This window comes from Vanessa cardui, chromosome 3 (assembly GCF_905220365.1).
Source record: "Vanessa cardui chromosome 3, ilVanCard2.1, whole genome shotgun sequence".
Lineage (NCBI taxonomy): Eukaryota > Metazoa > Arthropoda > Insecta > Lepidoptera > Nymphalidae > Vanessa > Vanessa cardui.
The window spans coordinates 6,910,859-6,931,487 of NC_061125.1; the positions used below are offsets into that span (position 1 = coordinate 6,910,859).

The 20,629-nt window shown below is 30.5% G+C and overlaps 2 protein-coding genes across 2 annotated transcripts in view; both read left to right on the top strand.

The window, feature by feature from the left end:
- Positions 1-19,442, top strand: part of LOC124543878 (Kv channel-interacting protein 4-like) — a 95,731-nt gene extending 76,289 nt beyond the window's left edge. Inside the window, exons 4-7 of the mRNA XM_047122199.1 lie at positions 7,915-8,109; positions 15,158-15,231; positions 15,616-15,828; positions 16,239-19,442. Coding sequence (XP_046978155.1) covers positions 7,915-8,109; positions 15,158-15,231; positions 15,616-15,828; positions 16,239-16,349 — 593 coding nt within the window. The 3' untranslated portion in view covers positions 16,350-19,442. The remainder of the gene's footprint in view (positions 1-7,914; positions 8,110-15,157; positions 15,232-15,615; positions 15,829-16,238) is intronic.
- Positions 12,545-14,732, top strand: LOC124543534 (small ubiquitin-related modifier 3). The gene is made up of 3 exons (XM_047121759.1): positions 12,545-12,719; positions 12,875-12,991; positions 14,179-14,732. The coding sequence occupies exons 1-3, from the start codon at positions 12,702-12,704 to the stop codon at positions 14,314-14,316; spliced, it is 273 nt and encodes a 90-aa protein (XP_046977715.1). The 5' UTR covers positions 12,545-12,701; the 3' UTR covers positions 14,317-14,732.
- Positions 19,443-20,629: the final 1,187 nt, after the last annotated feature.

Sequence of the window (20,629 nt, forward strand, 5' to 3'; positions counted from 1 at the left end):
TCCAGAATTAGAATGTATGTATGTGTTTTTAAATAGCTTATTCCAGTCGTGTATATGATGTACTGGGAATTTTCGATGTAGAAATTAAAAAAGCGACATCTGGCATGTGGAAGTGATTACACACCCGTGCTTCTCAAGCTGAAGCTGTTTCGCCAGCGTCTGAACCCCTGTCGTGTCGGTTTTGCCATCCCATTGGTTTATGAGAGTGACGAAATAGAGAGTTCACCTGTGTTTACATAAACACTTGTGACCGGTATATCCTGCATAGTTGGAACGTCTCCTATGAGATTGGACGAAGTGATCGAAATCGGCCGGACGACATAAATTCCAATCGAAGATGGAATGAAGATAAACAAACCTTACGTTAACGTATTCCATGCGATTTGATAATTAATAGCCCAACTATATTATGCACCACTAACGGTTCTTGATTATAAATTATCTTTATTTGTAACAATAACTTACTAACTAATCCACTTAAAAGTAATATTTTTTTTAGTAACTATCTACCTAGCACATGTATATTTCTCAGAAGTATATAACTACATAAAATCAGCCACGAACGTAACCTTGTCAAATCAAGGCAAAGCAACCTCCACACATGCAAATAGTCGCTGACTATATATTTTGTAGATATGTGTATGTGCGAGGTCTGGTAGTTGCTTGATTAAACATTAATATTCCTTGTATTAAGAATCTGCAAATCAGGTTCTTATTTTTTAATCTTACTGAAGAAACGTACATATATATACACTTATTTCCCCCATACGAAGTTTATGTGAGAGTTGCCGCCGCTATTTTTATTTTTTATTTCTTTATACTACATGTAGACGATCGGACAAATCGGCCACCTGATGGTAAGTGGTCACCACTTCACATTAGTATGACAGCACTATAAGAAGTATTAACCAATCCTTACTTTGCAAATGTGCCGCTATTGTCGGAAACTAAGACGTTAAGTCTCTTATGTCTGTAGTTTCCTGAGCACAACAATACTTAGGAGTGCCATTTGGTGATATTATATGTCATGATAGAATGGTATCTACTTAGACGGGCTTGCTACAAGCTAAGGTAAAGCTCTGTCAAGTTAGTTAAGAACCCAGCCGTACCCACTCCACTTATATTGGGGATCATCGTGAGAATTGCGCATTCTACAGTGGCGCACCGACAGTTAGCCCAATACCGTCAGAGTTACAGCTGATGGCATCGGTAAACGGGGTGGTCCAACCCATACATATATGTTCCCGTTGTCCCGTCGATGCACTACTTCAGAAAAATAAAATTTAAAACCTCAAACAATTACCTCAACATAAGCATAAATGCTTATACAAATGTGAAATACATGCCGTTTTTCCACCATATAATTAATTAAAAAGGTATAAATAACTTGACGGGTTGTCTCGTCAACACTTTGTTAGTGTTTATTTTTATTTTACTTTTCTGCGAAAATAATTTTAACACCAAAAAAAACATTATGAGGTAAGCAATTTAGATAAAAAGTAATACATCGGAAGTTACGAACTCGATCACAATTATAGAAGTATTTTTAAAAAGCTAAGCAATCTAATATGGGAAATATAAATTCCATCGCATTAAAAACAATTTAACACACAAACATGAAGGTTTTCAGACGATAGTGTACAAAGTTTCCAATTAGAGACATAAGTATAGGTGATAACAGCACTTACTTTATTCCTCGCGGTCTATACTTCCGTTCGAAGAGAACAGAATGCAATTTCCTGGCTTTCAACGCCTTGGCCACGACCGCACTTGCGATATTGTTTCGGACTTGAAGTTCGGGAAACAACGTTAAGATTAAACATCACTTATAAAGCATTATTTTAAATTACTCATTCAAGCTATTACTAATCAGGTAACTGTTATAAATCATTTCGTAGGACACAAATAAGTGAACCTTCAAAGATATTTTACATTTTTGCCAGTTGAAGTTAGAGTGGCAATACTTGGACTGTAGAGTGCGGAAACTCGATCATTTCATGAAGAGCACTTGTACCAACTTTCCACTACCGTTGACCCGAGAGCTACATAGCCGCACGCAATGACCTAACTCTACAGAAGGGTAATTTTACCGGTATATTAAGCACTTCACCTTACTCTTTGGTCCAACAACCAACAAACTCCATATTCTGTAACATGTTTGATTTTATGTATATAATGAAAAATAAAATAAAACATATAAAAATATTAATGACATAAAATACTGGTATTACATAAAACATTTTATCATAAAAAAGTGTGATATAGCTCAGTTTTATTAAGTGTTTATTCTATCGCCTACGGTTTCAGGCATAGTAAAATAAAAATACCCATGCATTTATCTATAGTCAATCTTACTGAAAATATGGAACCTTACATAATATATACATGGTAATAATAAAATAAACAAAATAACGTTTTAATTTTTACTAATTCTTCAGCTTTATACATTTCAAATTGAGTAAGATAAAAGCGGAAATCAATATTAGCAAAGTGGTCAATAAATTACAACACTCCAAATTTTTATAAGCCGAAGTTGGCAACGATTGCGAACACCTGACTACTTGCGGATTTGTGGATTTGTTATTTGTTACCAGCGGTTTTTTCCGACTATTCAAACAGCCCTGATCCAATAATGAGACGCAGTGCGGATAGTACTTAAGAACGTTTTCTGAATACCTAATTTTACGAAATGTAATAATATAAGAAACTTTGTGATAAGGAATACATAAAATAATAGCCTACCATGTCTAGTATATTTAAGTATAATGCGAGAAACGTGTCTAACGTTTAATAGCATATTTTTCACTATAAACTTATCTGAGCGTAAGAGCCATATTTATTATTATTTTCAAAGAAAATGGTTATAATACGCTGCAAGTCAGTTTATTCATTTAAATGCCTCCCCAGCTTGCGTGTAATCCATCTTCAACCCTGTAAATCAGTTAGTGTGACATTCATAGCATGTAAAGTATGAAACGCCCGGTTGATATTCATGAGCGCGCGGCACTCCACGCACGTGCCAAGCTTCAACTGCAAACTGTCTCGGTATCTCTGGCCGTATGAATAAACGATTTTGAATGCTTAATTTGACATATTCCTTTAAATAAATAGAATATAGATTACTCCAAAAACGAAGAGTTAAAATTTGAAATTTAAGGTTTTCAAATCAACAAATCGAAATCAACCTAGTTTGAGCACACACGCACACAAGCAAATTATGTTTGTACAGTTTAACCATAGAATACATACATAATAGTCGATCTCGTGGTGCTATTGTTTAACACAATCAGAATCATAACACACACAATCAACCAACCAGTATTCAAGCATATCATGCATGTGTGTATCAAAAGAAATATGCCTGACATTTACACAATAATGGCGAGTCACGTTTCTCCTCTCTAATTAAAAGAGGACTCTTGTGTGTGTCACAAAAGCAGAAATGAAAGCCCTTGGTTTTTTGCTTTCTAACTAGCTTCCCAGTTATCAGAGTTTGCTTATAAAACGAATATATGTAGTTGACTGATATTAAATATATTTTCCGGGAGGTTACAAATATTAAAATGATTGTTGTTGTGTCGTTGTTTGCATACCCGAGAAGAGTTATGTAAAAAATTCAAAAGCATTTAAAAAATAATAAATAACTTGTGATATATTCATTAATACACTATATTTGTCTGTAATTACCTCAACTTTAAAAAACAAGCTTTTATTTAATCCATATTAATCAAATTCGTGTCATCAAAATTAAACCTGTGCAAAATTTTAGAACGATCGTTTAGAATTTTCGTTGGTTGGCTGAAATTTTAAATTAAGCAAATAAATGTTAAATTAAGCATGTTTTATCAATGTCATATTCCATATATTTAATAGACCATTAGAAACAGCTTAAGGCTTTCTGCCTGATTTGTTGCGATTATATCTAATACTCAAATTTATTACACATTTAAATCACCATCACAATCACATCGAATTATTATTATTCCAGTAGTGGAACATTACAAGCCGTCTACATTTTTTTCAGCAGATATTAATAATGTTAATGGCATCAAAACGGTGATAGACGTTAGCATTCCAATGGAGGTTTGGTGTCATGGAATTGGGGGTAAAAATAGGGAAAATATAGTTTTGGAAGTATTATGAAACTAAATTTAAGTATTTTATGTTTTAAAATAATCTTACAACGAGAAAAGAATAAGCAGTTTATTTTATTATATGAATTATGATAAAACGCTTTGAGTTCTTAAATACACATCTGACCTACACGTAGACAGGAGTACTGAAAAGGCCAGGGTATCTAACACCTTAACCCTCACACGTGACAAAGCCGCAAGAGGAAAATAATTCATAATAAAAATAGGTATAGATACCATTCTCAACATTGCTGTCATAAGACAATAGATATACTGTTCTCAACATTGCGCCTGTCATAAGACAAGGAGCTGTAAATGGTCCACCAAGGAAAAGATGTGGCAATTAAAAATGGAATATCAATTTGTCATTTATTTTCGTCCACTAATATGAAAAAAATGTTTATTTTTTTACAAAATGTATATTTGTATGAATACTATCTTACTAAATGCACATGCCTAATAAATACTTTCTTAACGAAACGCCACACTAGAGCCTTTATCCGTCATTGATATAATTTTTCGTAATAGCAATTTCGATAAAATGAAATTTCCAGTACTCTGAACGTCATGTAAAACGTTTCGGTTCTGATAAATTATCCAATTTGAAATCAGAGTGTCCTGTATACACTCATTTAATATTCTAATCAGGGTCATGCCTGCCAGCGTTCTGCCTAATTTAAATGGCTTGCTTTGGACAGTTCGAAGCTTTACTTCTAATTTACCTTTTGTTTTAATAAAACGACTCAGTTTTAAGCATTTGTTAGTACGAATAAATTTATATTTTATAGTCAACTATACTAATTCATACTTTAGAGACGTTAAGTACTCTGCTTTTAGAGCATTACAAACATCATATCATCTCTTTTATCATATCTTTAAAATGATGATACAATTTTTTATATTAAAAAAAAAATACGTATTTATAAACATGTATACACAGTATATTACTTAAACAATGTTTATTAATTATACTATCTTCCTAAAGTTCAACATCAAAAGTAAAATTCAAATTGTTCTCACTGTAATTTGGCACACAATTCAGACATTCTGAAACCTCGCGAACAATTTTAATTTCGTGCCTCGAGGTGCCATTAAACAGGTGGTTTCCTTGCCTCGAGAAAGCAGTAAATTTTATCTTATCGGCTTAATTATTTCGAAAAAGGAGTAGAAGACTAATTCGGAATCCTCCAAACGACGTTTGAAACTGCAATTACTGACAACATTTGTTCACAGATAAAAACAGACAACTTTACATGTGTCGTTATGTAATTGATTATATTCCAAGGACAATTATATTGTCAATAGAAAAAGACTTTTTAATCTTACAATTTTCAGTCACAGATTTCATAAAATAATCCAAATGTTTCACACGTATTTTTTATGGATGTATTGATTACGACAAAATACTTTCCCCTTTATACACATGTACTACTAATAGTTAATATGAAATACGCGTTCCGTTCATTTTTCTTTTGTTTATTTTATCTATAAATTATTTATTTTAGTAGGGTCTGATTTTATTCTTCCAATGGATTTTTCATGTACAGTATTTTCGTTTTCGTGAGATCTTAGAAACTTATATTCCCAGTCTAGTCAATTTTACTAAACGTTTCCCTAAGGAACTTTGTCATAATAAGTGGTCGTCTGAATCGAAGATAAGCCCCGCTTCGTTACAGCTCGACCCGACTCTTAAGAGACTACGTAGAAAGTGAACTATAATATTACATAAGTATATTATAGTTTTTTTTCAAGAATCAAATAGTAACGTGAAAGATACTATGCGTTATACCTGTATAACTAGTTATATTTGCATCACTACCACCAGAAACTATTATTTTTTCAATTTAAAAACAAAAAGAAAATTATTATATAATTTCTTGGCAGACAAAACAGAGTGAAGATAGTGTAAAACATAAGATCTTGTAAGAAGCCACTATTCAACGTCAAAAGCAGACTGCTCTCAGCAATCATCTGCAGCAAAAACGCTCAACCGAGAGAACTTAGCAATTAATAAAGCAACTAATCTTCCTAATCCAACTTTATGCATTGAACTGCAAATTCGTTTTAACAATATTAGAACAGAATATTTCTTGTATTATACATGCTACATGAACAATATGAAGAATTATAAATGTTAACAAAATTGTTAAATTTATGTAGCACCTAATTACTGCGAAAACAATTTGTATCCTTTTATTTGTAAGGTTAAATTGTTTTATCTCATAAAATTAACTTGAACATACTATAATTACAACTTACAAGCGATTTATTTTAAAGAAATAATGTTCGGCGCTGCAATATATATATAAGTCATTACAAAGTAAATCTTTGTCGCAGTTTCTCGGAAAACAGCGAAGTAATATGAAAAGTTCAAAAGTTGCTTTGCAAAGTCATTCTTATTAACTTGCTTTCTAGTGGCGCTGTTTTTTCCATAAGTCTTACTATCTTTACATTTTTTTAATAAGTTAAGTGAAATGAATTAGATACAATCACTGAAGTTCGTTATTTATTAAATATTCTTTAACGAAAACAGTAAAATGATTTGTAATACTGTTAAAAGAGATCAGGTTAATCATTACTCTCGAATATTGCAATGACCTTGTTATAAAATCATATTATAAATTAATTAATGTATAGTTTACTTTCGATAAAGTATTTATTCAAGCGTGCAGCTATTGAAGATATAAATAGCTTTATAATTAACTATTTTACGGACATTTTGAGCGCTACTGAAAATATAAACTAGCAGCGATAACCGCTAGGTTGATAGATACCTAAAGATCACGATCTGACCTTATTGTTCGGCTTTCATTGTGAACACAAAGCCTCAGCTCTTTGTCGATAAAGCACGAAACTCAAAAGGATACAAGAAAGGCTTTCATCTTAACCACTCTGCAGAGTAGGCGCTTCCAAAGCGCTGCTAATAATAATAGTGTCATTAGCCTCAAAGCCCATGGTATAAAAGTAAGTGTGAATATCGCGGTAAATTAATTCACATTTCGACTAATGCATCGTAAAGATAACGGTTACATTAAATGATTATTACCGAAACGATTTGCTATATGACTCCTTTATTGCCGACTTTATACTGGAGCGCTGATATTTCTCATTCAATATGAACAAATAATATTCTTCAATCCTCAGACTCTTACGTTTATGAAAACAGTCTTATCGCTTATGATTATTACTATTACCGACCCTTACCTATTAATATATACCTACCTACTTATACTGACAATAAATACATTATAGCTATTTATAATATCTTTATTTCAGCAGTCAATTAATATGTAGGAGGAATGATTTATTTTTTGGTTCTTTATTGCACTCCAATAACCTAACAAATATACATATGTAGCCGGCACAACATATGAAACATCGAAATTCATTGTTATTAAAATAATTTATCATTAATAAAACAGATAACATAAAATATAAAAATATCTGTGCGTTCACACACATATAAAAAATGTATAAGCAGTATACCCGCCATACACACGTAGGAGTAGGGAGCGGCTGTGTAGAGGGGGTATAACGGCATTAGAGAGCGTCATGTCATTTGCCATCACGCCATACAAGATATTCTTACACCCAAAGCACGCTAACAAATGTTTCACATCAAAAAACGTATTAACGTTACATAGGTAATATCCGTCAGTGGAATAACTCAAATGGTAGGCCCATTTGAGTTATTAGTTCCACTGTTGAATCGAAAAGACAATTTAATATGCCTTCTTTGTCTTGATTAAATAAATAAAATTTAACTTTAAATTTATTTTAGATTCAGAGCTCGAGGAGTTGGGTGAGCAGCTGCCTCGGTACCGCCCGGACTCGATCGCAGCACTGCGTCGAGCCACGCGCTTCACAGAACCGGAGCTGAAGAGATTGTACCGAGGTTTCAAGGCAGAATGTCCGACGGGCGTAGTGAAGGAAGAAACTTTCAAGCTCATATACTCGCAATTTTTCCCGCAAGGAGGTAAGGAAATTCAATTAATATGACACTGGCTATTAGCAACTGGTGTTTTTTATTAATCTTTTTGTAAGATTTTTTTATAACAAACGTAAAGTAAATAAACTTCGTAATGTTTTCTAATCGCGGTTTTTTAAAAAAGCTACGTAGATGTTTACTACGTTATTTGAATATTTATGATGCCAAACTATTCCATACATTATCTTAAAATAAAAGCTATCGGTAATATTGATTTATTGGTTGTTATAAACAGTGAACTTTTTTGTGCTTCAACTATCGAAAAATCACCTTAGGAAGAAGCTCACCCTTTTATAATGTTTTTTCAAATTAATAAAGTAATAAGGAGACTTAGGTGCCTTTTATTACCCTTTGACGAATATTAAGAAGCCCAAAAAAAGAAGACAATCTCATTATACAGCAAGATTGAATAAGGTAAGTAAACTATTTTATGAATAATTAATGTTTTATTAAATCAATTTATTACCTAAGGTTTTCGATTGTGTGTAGCATGAAACACTTGTCAGGAAGATACGTCACTATGGCATTAGGTTGGTATCTATTGCAAGACATTTTCCTCTAGAAAAATCTCTTACAATATATACCAACCTAATGCAGTAAATATAAGGATGCCTCAGAGATCCATTCTTGGTCTTTTTCTATTCGACATGTACACTAATAAGTTGCTGTGTCTGGTCGGAGACAAACATGATATCGTATTAGCTGCCGATGATAAGAGGTCGTTTATTCTTCGTTTTATAGCAAAAATCAAAGACAATTGTTACATGAGGACTTAAAAAATGTTCTCTTATCGTACATTTCTTTAATGTTAATAATATAATTCTAAATAACAAAATAAAACACTACAAATATTAAATTCACTACTCTATATCAATTTAATAATTATATGTTAAAATAAGTTCTTCACTAAATTCATACCAATAGTATCTAATACTACTACTTCCAAAAACGTTAACCTCGTTGGTCTAGTAGCTATATTTATAGATATCCGGATTTTGCTTAAAAAAAAAACAATAACACCTCGGAGTTAAAAGTGTCTCTGTTTGCATTGCTATAAAAGCAAGCAAATGCTCGAAAACATGTAAAATCTGTGGTCCTGCGCCTAAATTCTTTCCAATTTTGTCGGATTCTGACAATGCACCTGTGTTTGCGCATACAATCGTGCACTATAACATGTTGTGCTTAATTGTCTAGTCTTCCTTGAGATCAGCCACCGTGGCCGAAATCGGTCAGGACCACATCAACAGTTCCAGTTCAATAAAATATTTTTGGAACTATCAGCTATTGCCAATTTGCAAATTAAATAATACATGTTCATATATGCCTATTATATGTATATAAACGTGCCTCGTAAAAACATATCAAATGGTTTTTTTTCGAACACGTGAATAATTTTGAGAAAAAAAGTTAATTTTCAGATGTTTAAGCATATACGAGTACGTAGACATAAAACGAACTTACTAAAAGTACAGAAATTTTCAAATATTTTGCTTTGACTTTATCAAATTTAATTTAAGACTCTAAAAAATAAGAAAAGGGTATACCGAGTATTAAAAATTAATATATATATAAACCTATTACACTTTGAACACGAAAAACGCATCACATAATTATCTAATGCTATCAAGTTAAGTGTTTGGGTGCGGGCACTTTGGATCGACCAATATTCTGTATGCCCACTTGTGTGTTTAGGACGTGAATATTATGAAATAAAATTTTATTCTACTGCTTTATTATGTACCTATAACTTAACGTATGAGTTGTATCTATTTTACTTAAACCCATCTACATCTTAATACGATTAAAGAGAGTAAAGTATAATGCATATACAAGCAATACCGTCGGCAGACCTGATTATTATATGTTTTATGCAAAACGCACTGCATATTCTGGTATATTATTAAGTAAATTTGTTGACTAGCTTTTTTTTCCACTTATGTTTATGAAGATCATGTCAATAACTATTTGCAGTCTGTAGGTAATGAGAATGAAACTTAAAGTTATCAATGAATTCTATTCCTATTAAAATATAATTTATGAAATTAAAATAAAGTGAGTAATTATTTTCGCTTCTAAAAACATAAGGAATATTTTCCGAGTGTGTAAGAATAAATATAAAATTCTCAGTAGACGTTTTTCTGAAAATCCATTTCATAAAGTAGTCGTACCTAGACTGGAGCGAGGGACTTTCAAGTTGTGCTCAAATGGCTCAAGTGTCTGTTACTACACCCGCTTTGAAAATGTGGCTTCACTGCGATATCACAATTTCTTTCTTCAACATTTCAAGCCAGTGCATTTGAATAGACAAATATTTGAACATTCCGAAATGCTCAAATTTTTCTTTATGGTTTTGTCTATTGGGTTGTAATAATATAGCTAAATTCGTAACAATATATATTTGTAAATGATAGTACTCAATGCATTAATACATGGAAATATCATATTTCATTTAATGTTATTTGACATTATGTATGTGGAATATGTAAGTAGAATTCGAAAATCAAATCACGTATACCTACCGATTCAATTCAAACAATATATGTGGGACGGTTGTGATAATTCCTCGCTTTGCCTGTTATCGGTTAGAGCTGGCCACAAATTCACGATTCACGACATACGGCCTCTATTGCTAACCCAGCAGATATAACAATCATAGCCTTTGAAGTACCTATCCGAGAAAAAGGCAAAGCTTCTCATTTTAACTGGTAATAAAAATGGTAGAGTTAGATTGAAAAATGCAGTAAATCCAAATCTTAAAAACTTATTATAACATATTTATATATTTAAATGTAACAACAATTTAACAATTTCAATAACAACTCAATACTAATATTAATTTATCCTATATTTCTTCTACACTAAACTAATAACTACTGTAATTTTTGAAGTAACCATATTATATCAAAATTATAAGTGCATGTGTTTTAGTGATGTTATGTTATAGTTATGTTTCTTGTCTTGTGTTAAGTGCCTTGACTGTACTATAATTAAACTATCATGAAACTTATAACAAATTATAATTTCCTAAAATAACATGATATTATATAATAAAATATTTGTGATAGCACTTTTCTTAGTTTATTTCATATGTTCTGACTTGAGATTAAACAAATAATGAAATAGAGTTGTCCTCGACTAATTAATATAAATAAAATAAATATTAAAGAACAAAATACTTCAAAATACACTAATAAGAGTGAAAACTCAAGATAAACTTCACTTAGAACTTACACAAAAACACATATTAGAAAAACATTTCAATGTACTTATTACCAAATGCAAAAATTTACTGTGAATAAAGAAAAAAATTTATTAGAAAAAAATTGAAATCGTTCGAGTCAATACTTAAACGAGCAACAATGTATTAAACCTATTCTACACACGTTCTCTCAGTTAAATACGGTGTCTTACTTAGTCTGCACTCGATATTCAACATTTTCGCAAAATGTCTGTTTTTGTTTTTTTGTAGCCCTTACTTTGTCACCCAAACACTATTTTGTATCTAGTTAATCTTAGAAATCAGAAATAACAATAATATTGATTTTTCAACAAAATAATAGCTGCAATATTGAAAATAAACTACAATTGAAACAAACTACAATTATACTTTTTAGATAATACTTTTCAGAAAGCAGTCTAAAATTGCTTTAGCAAAACTTTTGTCTCATTTTTATACACTAAATTGCTATTAAAATGCTATGCTCAGAAAGATGTGTATATTAAATATAACATATTTAAAAAAATAAACCAACCATTTGTGTAGTATAAATAGTTTAATAAATATTTACTTAAAGATGAAAAAAGAAGACTGAAAAATAAAAAAATCATCAAATTAGCTTACCATAAAATTTATTAAAATGAGGAACAAACGCAAGTTAATTCAAAATTATATAAGTTACTTATTTGAATTCCTGCATTTAAAATGTTTCTTTAAAATTACGTTTGAATAATCGTACTCCGAGAACAACCCTTTCCGTTTCCGGTAAAAATTACGATAAATGTACAACCCTATAGCTTCACACTATTTATTACATTCAAATATAATGTTGGCAGTACTGTTAAAAAGAGGAAGTCAAGACACTTCTATTATAAATAAAACAATTAAATTATTGTATACTAATAAGCGCTTAATGTTTATTATCATTACCTTAAGTTCAAAATAGATTTTATATATTACAAAATAATTATTGACATCCCGGTGGTTTCATTTGCATAATTTTTCTTTAAATAAAGAAGCTATTTAACGGAACTACGCAGTTACGAGTGTGAAATTCCTAAATACTGTTTTAATGGATTATTTGTGTAAAAGATAAAACCAAATTGAAACTAAATAGTTTTTATTCGAATCTGTGATATTCAATTGATTTGAGTGACATACAGTGCGCAGAAGCGCGCCATTATCGCCGAACTGCGCATGTGTTGGCAGCATTGACTGTTTCCTCCAAGCCACTCCACCGGACGCCATTACCACGCCACCGGATCACAAATCTGTCACAGTGTAGTTTGTGTAGTTCTTCGATAATTCATTTTAATTCTGTATTGTTCGTGTTTATAGAAAACAATAAATATAAAATCTCAAGATGTCGGATGAAAAAAAGGTACATAATAAACCGTATTGTCAGTTATAGAACATGATTAAAATTGAGCCTACAGACATGGCGTTCTTAGTGCAATGTGGTTATTTGTTCATTATTAAATATTGTGTTTATGTGTAAATCTTAATATACGTGACGTATAATTATTTTATTTCCAGGGAGAAAGCGAACATATCAACTTAAAAGTACTAGGACAGGATAATGCCATTGTCCAATTCAAAATAAAGAAACACACACCTCTCAGAAAATTGATGAATGCCTACTGTGATAGAGCGGTTAGTATCTTCTACAATCAGTTGAAACTTTATTTTGTGAATTGTGTTCATAATTGTCATTACAACTAAACGAAAATCTAAAGGATAAATTCAATATGTTTGAGAATGGAAGTAACCGGCGTAGTTCATCCAAAATGGGACATCTTCAATATCGATCGCCCTGTGATTCCCGGAACTAATGAATAATAAAATTCTTCAGCATAAATGTAACACTGATTAAAAATTTTACTACTATTTTGTGAATATCAAGTGTTCATTATGTATTATGTAGTATTGCAAATATTAATGAGTGTATTATTTTAAAATTATTGCAAAATGTATCTCTATCTAACTTATCATTTGAGATGCATGTTTGATATATATTTATTGAGGCAGGTTGTAAAGGCATAACTCAGCTAATATTGTTATGTACATGAGTTTATGTACAGTGTAGTAATAGTTTATTAAAAACCTATTTATTATTACAACATAAAGATAGTGCTACTCGCTTAATGTATTACATTATATGTATAATTTTATAAACCAATGACGGGTATGTAGAATAGAAAGATTCATGTGACATGCTTTATAATCTTCATTTATATGGAAAAGAAAAAAAATCATTGAAAGGGTGTAAAGTAAATCATGAACATAATGTTCTTTATTCAAGTAGGCTCAAAAATACTTTTGAATCATCATTTCCCAGTTGCAGTGTTTAATTAAATGCAAAGCTAATAACAGTAATCTTTTAGTAAAATTATAAATAATGTTGTCATGCAGCATTCATTCAACATCAATTTACTAGTCCATACATGTTTTTCCCAATATTTACTAGAAATAGTAAATTAAAGTTTGTAACTAGATCGCCCCTGTTGTTGATACATATATTGAAGATTTATTTTGTTAGAAAGGATGTAAATAATAGAAAATGTTGGGAGTAACAATTTGTATAAAGTTGATGTTTTTACAAACTACAGCCTGCTACTATTATATTTCAATTATATTTTTTTGGCTATTATTATACAATTTGTAACATGCTCTTATTTCAATATGTCCACCATAGGTATATTGGCCAACTTGCATTTTCTAGGGATCATTTCCTATGAGCAGATTTACAGTGTAGTATAACATAATTGTCATTTCTAGAATGATGAATCAATATTTTTATGCTATAAACAGCATATAATAATAACTTATATTTCTTTCAGGGTCTATCAATGCAAGTAGTCAGATTCAGATTTGACGGACAACCAATCAATGAAAATGACACACCTACATCACTGGAGATGGAAGAAGGCGACACAATAGAAGTGTACCAGCAGCAGACGGGAGGGGCTCTAGTGTAAATTATAACTTAAGGAACTGTCCATATGTGCGAAGATCGCCACAGTGTGCCCATCTCAAAACTTAACATTAAGTTAATTTTAATACCAACATTTGTATGATTATTAAAAAAATTGTCAAATTTCCGAGACATAATTTCCTTGCAGATTTTCCTTTTCATTATGCCTCGGAAATTTCATAGTAATTAAGACGGATTTTTGAGGTAAACCAAATGTTCTAGGTAACTTCAACAATTATTCCATTGTGATAATTTTTAGTTGACATGTCTAGAATCAGCCAGTATTTTAAATGCTGAAGCACTAAGGCATTTTCATGTTTCTATGTGGTTAACTGTAATTTATTGGACTTGTGTCCATTCCAAATGTCAGATCTATAACCGCTGATGTACCTATCTGGAATAAAGTAAATGTAATAATTTTATGTGTATTATTATTTTATATTTCAATGTTTGTCTATGCTTTCCTTATCCTATCGTTTATAATAAATTTCTATGTAGCTATGCCCAAATTTGATTCAATAAATTACATCAATTCTATAAATAAACATTTCACAATAATATGCAATTATTATTTCTACATACACATTATCTATATCATTTTATATTGCTGTCTTTTATTTAACTTAGGTTTTATACAAAGTAGTCAAAAGTTATTTAAAAAAAAAAAACAATAAATCATCAATAAGTTTTAAAAAAATATTCCAATCCTGTTTTACTATTTTGTTAAAACAAAATATTTATAGTAATGAAACAAAACTCTTCTAAAATATTATAAAAGATATTCACATTCATATAAATCATGTCGTAATTATATTTAATAATAAAAATATATTCTATATTTTCAGCCAACACTGCACAATATGCCCACTATGTTTTTAATACACTGGACCAAGATCGAAGTGGGTTGTTAAGTTTTGAGGTAATTTACTATTTCAATATTACAATAATAGTAGGTTAAGATCACAACCTTGTGTGACTTTTTTATGATTAATCCTCTTAACACAATAAAAATCATTAAGTAAAAGAAAGATAAGTATTATAATAATTATTGAAGCTTGAGAACAGTGCGGTGTGAACATTCGTTCACAACGGATAATCAATCGACAATTAATATTAGCCCTTACATTTGCATATCAAAGTATTCTAAAATAAATATTGTTGCTTCGTGGCATTACTGAGCAAGTGGGCGGCTATATTCAACGGGAATAACTGTTTCTAAGACCAACTTTTAACAAGGTTTCTCTTTAATAGAAAAACGGTTACTTTTAATATGTTATTTTTTGATACAAATAACATTTTACAGGAGTTCGTAACTGGCCTGTCCATTCTTTCAAGAGGAACTCTGGAAGAGAAATTGCGATGGACGTTCTCACTCTATGATATAAATGGCGATGGATATATCACGAAGGAAGAAATGACTGAAATTGTAAATGCAATTTACGACCTCATGGGTAAAATCGTAGAACCTATGATCGATGATGAAGTTGTGCGAGAAAAAGTCGAGAGATTATTCCAGGTGGGGTAAAAAATCTTGCTTTTGCCTTTTGACTTGCGATATTTATAATATGCTTCATAAATAATACTAATTAAGCCAGTCATACATATAAAATATGCATTAATTTATTTGGGGATACGTACTACATAAACAATAACAAAACATGTATCAAAGTCAATAATTGCATTGCGCTAAATCTATTAAATGTTGTTTACGACCTCCGTGGTCGAGTAGTGCGTACACCGGTTTCATGGTTCGATTACCGGCCTATTCGATGTACAAAGAGTTCATTAGTTTTCTATGCTGACTTGGATCTGGATGTTTGTGGTACCGTCGTTACTTCTGATTTTCCATTACACAAGTGCTCTAGTTGTTCACATTGGGATAAGAGTAATGTATGTGATGTCCAATATTTATTTATTTTTGTTTAGAAAATGGATTTGAACCGCGACGGCGTGTTGACTATGGACGAGTTCCTGGACTGCTGCCTGCGAGACGAAGACATCACGCGCTCTATGGGCGTGTTTGACAGCAACTTCTGACGCGCCGCGGTCGCGCGCCGCCATTAGCGCGCTCGCACACGCGCCGCGGCCGTGTGGCGCGGGGGGGGGGGGGGGGTACAGGCAACAGACGACAATTGTGAATTTGAAAGACTTACTCTAAAGTTACTCGCTGACAGTCAACAATTACAATACTAATTTTAATATTTAAAAAGTAGGTATATATTTAAATTAGAGTAATCGACAATTGTAAAAATATCATCATTAACATCTCTGATGAATTTTAGTATTCTTGGTTGATTAGTCGGTTAAATTCTTTAAGTTTTTTCTCTATTCAGAGAACTTTGTCCTTATTTGTTTATAAAGAGTAAAAGTCATCGAGATTGAAAATGTTATAATAATTAATACTGCTGCTATTATTCAAACTAAACAGATATGACCGCTTTTTTGCCTGTACCCTTCGTTTCTCAAATACTACGAATCTCTGAATGAATAGAGTCAAAAATCCTTTGGTTGTATATCGAAGGAGCGCGCTTTACTGGAATTCAATTTTTAAACTTTCGAATTATTACGAAATAATTATTGATAAATGTTTCTAAACGTATGAATCCGACGACATTGATGCTTGACTCGTTACAATTATTGTTACTTGTTAGACTTTGTAAAACGAAGGGTTCGCCTTTAATTACATAAAAATTAGTAATAGTAGTCACGAGTATGGAAAGATAAATGGGAAACAATAAAATCGATATTTTTAATTAGCCTTATAGAAATAAAAGCAAAATTCGAGCTCGGACAACTTTAAATCTTAAAATTTTCTAAATCGTAGTTTAACATTATAAATGTCTTCTCCTATAGATATCTATTTTCACTAGATCCCTATTACAAATTAATTAATAGAGAAATAAATGGAAAGAATATTAATATACTCATGCCTGTCTAGTATCTACGAGTACGTTTTCTATCTCTTTCATGTAAATGTTGAAACAATAATATTAGAGTGAAGAAAACTATACTTTTAGTTCAATAATATTTTATACAATTAAGTGTCCATAATGAATGTGTAGGAATGCCATCAACTAAGTCAATGGCTGTGTAAATCGTAGATATGTCTGTAATAAATCGTGTAGATAGATATGAGAGTGTTTATCTCTAAATTTATAAATATCCATCTTTTCCTGAATAATACTTACGAATTCTAATTTTTTCCCGTTGCGCGTTGGTAATTATTTTGATCAAACTTGAGTCAAGCTTTTTACCCTTCTTTTAATTATTCCGGCCATTTTTAATAGTTTTAGAATAATAATTCTATAACAATGTAATAATAACATAGCGTTTACTCAATTTTATTTAGCATAGGTGTCTTACTTGGAATACAATAATTTCTACATGTTATTTTGTTACCTTTTAGTATTTTTTCAATAAAATGTGGACTGATAGATAGCAACCTTATAATATCAAATTGTTTTCCCGCCGTTTACAAATAATTACAAAGCTTATGAAAGAAAAAAACAATCAACAAGCCTATTAAATTCCTCTTTGTAAAGCTTTATAATTTCACAAATGAAAAATTAAATAAATTTGTTTTTTAACTTTTCACTTAATGCAAACCATCTTCGAAACATATCTCAAATAGTAAAATAAAGAACACTTTTATCAAACGCTAAATTTGCAAAATGAAGTAAATAAAAATTATTTGTGTTTAATAAAAGATAATGTAGGATGAGTTGAGGTACGATCTACTATGGGTGAGATTGTATCAATTAAAATTTCGGGCTGATTCGATAACTTTGTTGTTCTCTTGTCAATAAAAGCAGTTTCACTTACTATACATATTTCATACAGCCTGGAGATTAAAATAAATAACAAAGTACACCAATTTATTACAAATTCGGCACGATCTTATCCCAGTGCAGATTCCAACTCGCCCTCCACACGTATATCTTTTATTACACTTAAATAACCTTTCTATTAACTTTATTAATATAAATAGATAGACCTGTTAAGTAAAAGAAAATAAATAACTGTATTTATTTTTAATATAATCGAAATTGTAATAGACCTTGATTAGAAATTTAGAAATGAAAAGATACATGGTTAAAATATATCTATTTCTTAAAAGTTTTAATAAAAACACTGCCACTACATTAATAATTTTAATAAAATGCTAGGTCTGGAAATGAATTGGCATTTTCATCAGTCGATAAGAAAGTTTACCCATTCTTTAATTAATATAAACAGAAAAATACAAATTCTTAACTTCAATAAAATACGGGATAATAGAAGCAATAAAAGGTACGGAAAAGTATGACTGATTCGATCATATTTTATATATTGTTCTCCAGTCAATAGAAGCAATTTTATTAGATTGTATTTCTGAGAGAAAAAAAAAACAGTAAATAGGTGCTCGAATCAGTCGGAAATTCAAACAGTCAAATGAGCCACTATACTCTTATTTAGAATTTCTGTCAAGTGTAGAAGTGTTATTTGCTTGTATCACACTAATGAAATTCAAGTCGAATTATAGTCACTGTACAAGCTTTAGGTCAAGCTGCAGTTAATACTGATAGATATTTATAAACGCAAACTTAGGTACTTAATTTTATTGAAACATATTAAAGTTATCAAATATTTTTTATTTACAATCGTGAACATTTAAGATGTATTCGTTTACCCGAAAATCAAAATTGCAGTTACTTAAACTATTTTTAGTTAAATACAATAGTTATTCGTAACGTGCGAAGTAGTATTTGTATACCACTCCTATATTTGTCCGTGGCGGGAGTTCTTCATTTAAAAATATGGGTGATGATTTAAATGAACATCAATAATTGTTAAAAATGTAACTGAGGATTACGTTGACAAATACGTATTTGCTTATGACTGATTTGAGGTAAAGACACAAAAATGTTCGTTTTTGTACACAGAGTATTTTAGTAACATTTATGTTACATAAATTAAATTTGTAACCGCTATTAATTGTTACTTAAAATTACAAAAAAGGAATAACGAAAATAGGATCACGGCTAGATATAATATAGTATACTGTAAAATCAGTTAAAGAATTACGTGCTTATGATGTCATAAAGTACACTCATATAATAAAAAATTTGCGTCATACCCAAAAGAACACGTTCTACGTGTTTTCTAACAGCACTCTAAAATTATAGATACTAAGACATTTGTTGGTTTACGATTTGTTGAATTCTAAATGCATAAAAAATAACTATCTAATTATTGCCATTTTTAAGAACTATACATGTTACTACCTGTAAATTACTACAGAATATTTAACAACTAACAGAGAATATTTTCTAAAAGATTCGTTTGGCACCTGCAATGTAAATATTTAATTGTACATAATGCGATTAAATAGAATTAAAATGTATATTTTCATAGTAAATGTTAAATGGAACCAAATAACTAGTCGGCTTATAATACGTTTATGATAATATAAACATCACATAAGTTGTTAAATCAATATTTTTAAAGCGAATAATGCTTATAAATGTCTCATTACACCTCTGTGACCAGGTATTTTATGTTTCCACTATATGATTTGCATGTTTTTTCTTACTAACGTAAAATTATTGGTCGAGCTTAAATAGATAAGATATTTGTCTTCCTGAACAGCAATCGATTAATTTAACAGACTTTCTTATTATGAAGCATTAGTTAAAACCGCTTTTTCATATTACAATGAATTAAAAACATACAAGATTAGTACCACAATTTGTGGACTACCTATATCGAGTTTGTTGTTATAAAATGCTTTTTTTATTATAATGCCATGAAACCAAAATTAATGACCAAATACATATTTCGTATTACACTTTAAATGGTACTTGTAATTACTCAAGAGAGCGATGAAATAAAAAAGTTAATCGGTCGTATTTACACGATGTCTTCATGTTTTGAATATACTAATGAAAATGAATTCACCCGCTTAACTTTTTTAATACCTTAAAAAAGCTAAGCGGGTGAATTCTAAGGTAAGGTGTACTATTTTGTTTCGACATGCCAAATTGGTATTTGAATTTAAATACATATTTACAATAAAGTTCATAAAATCTAATTAGTGCCAAAATCTAAAACTTTATTGGATGTATTTCTGAATGATTCGTTTTGATTTTAAGAAAACTAATAATAAATGAGAATTTAAATTAAAAACAATAATTGATAATATCCAGCCAATTGATCATTGAAATTAAAAATGTAAAGTAATAAACTTAATTTATTGTTTCATGACTTGCATATTAGGATTAAGGAAGTGCTTAATAATTACAAAAACAGTTATAAAATTGTACTTACACTAGCCACAT

Excerpts from the sequence above, each read along its gene's own strand:
- LOC124543534 (XM_047121759.1), top strand. Across the intron at positions 12,992-14,178 it reads ATGCCTACTGTGATAGAGCG|GGTCTATCAATGCAAGTAGT; the intron begins GTTAGTATCTTC and ends TATTTCTTTCAG.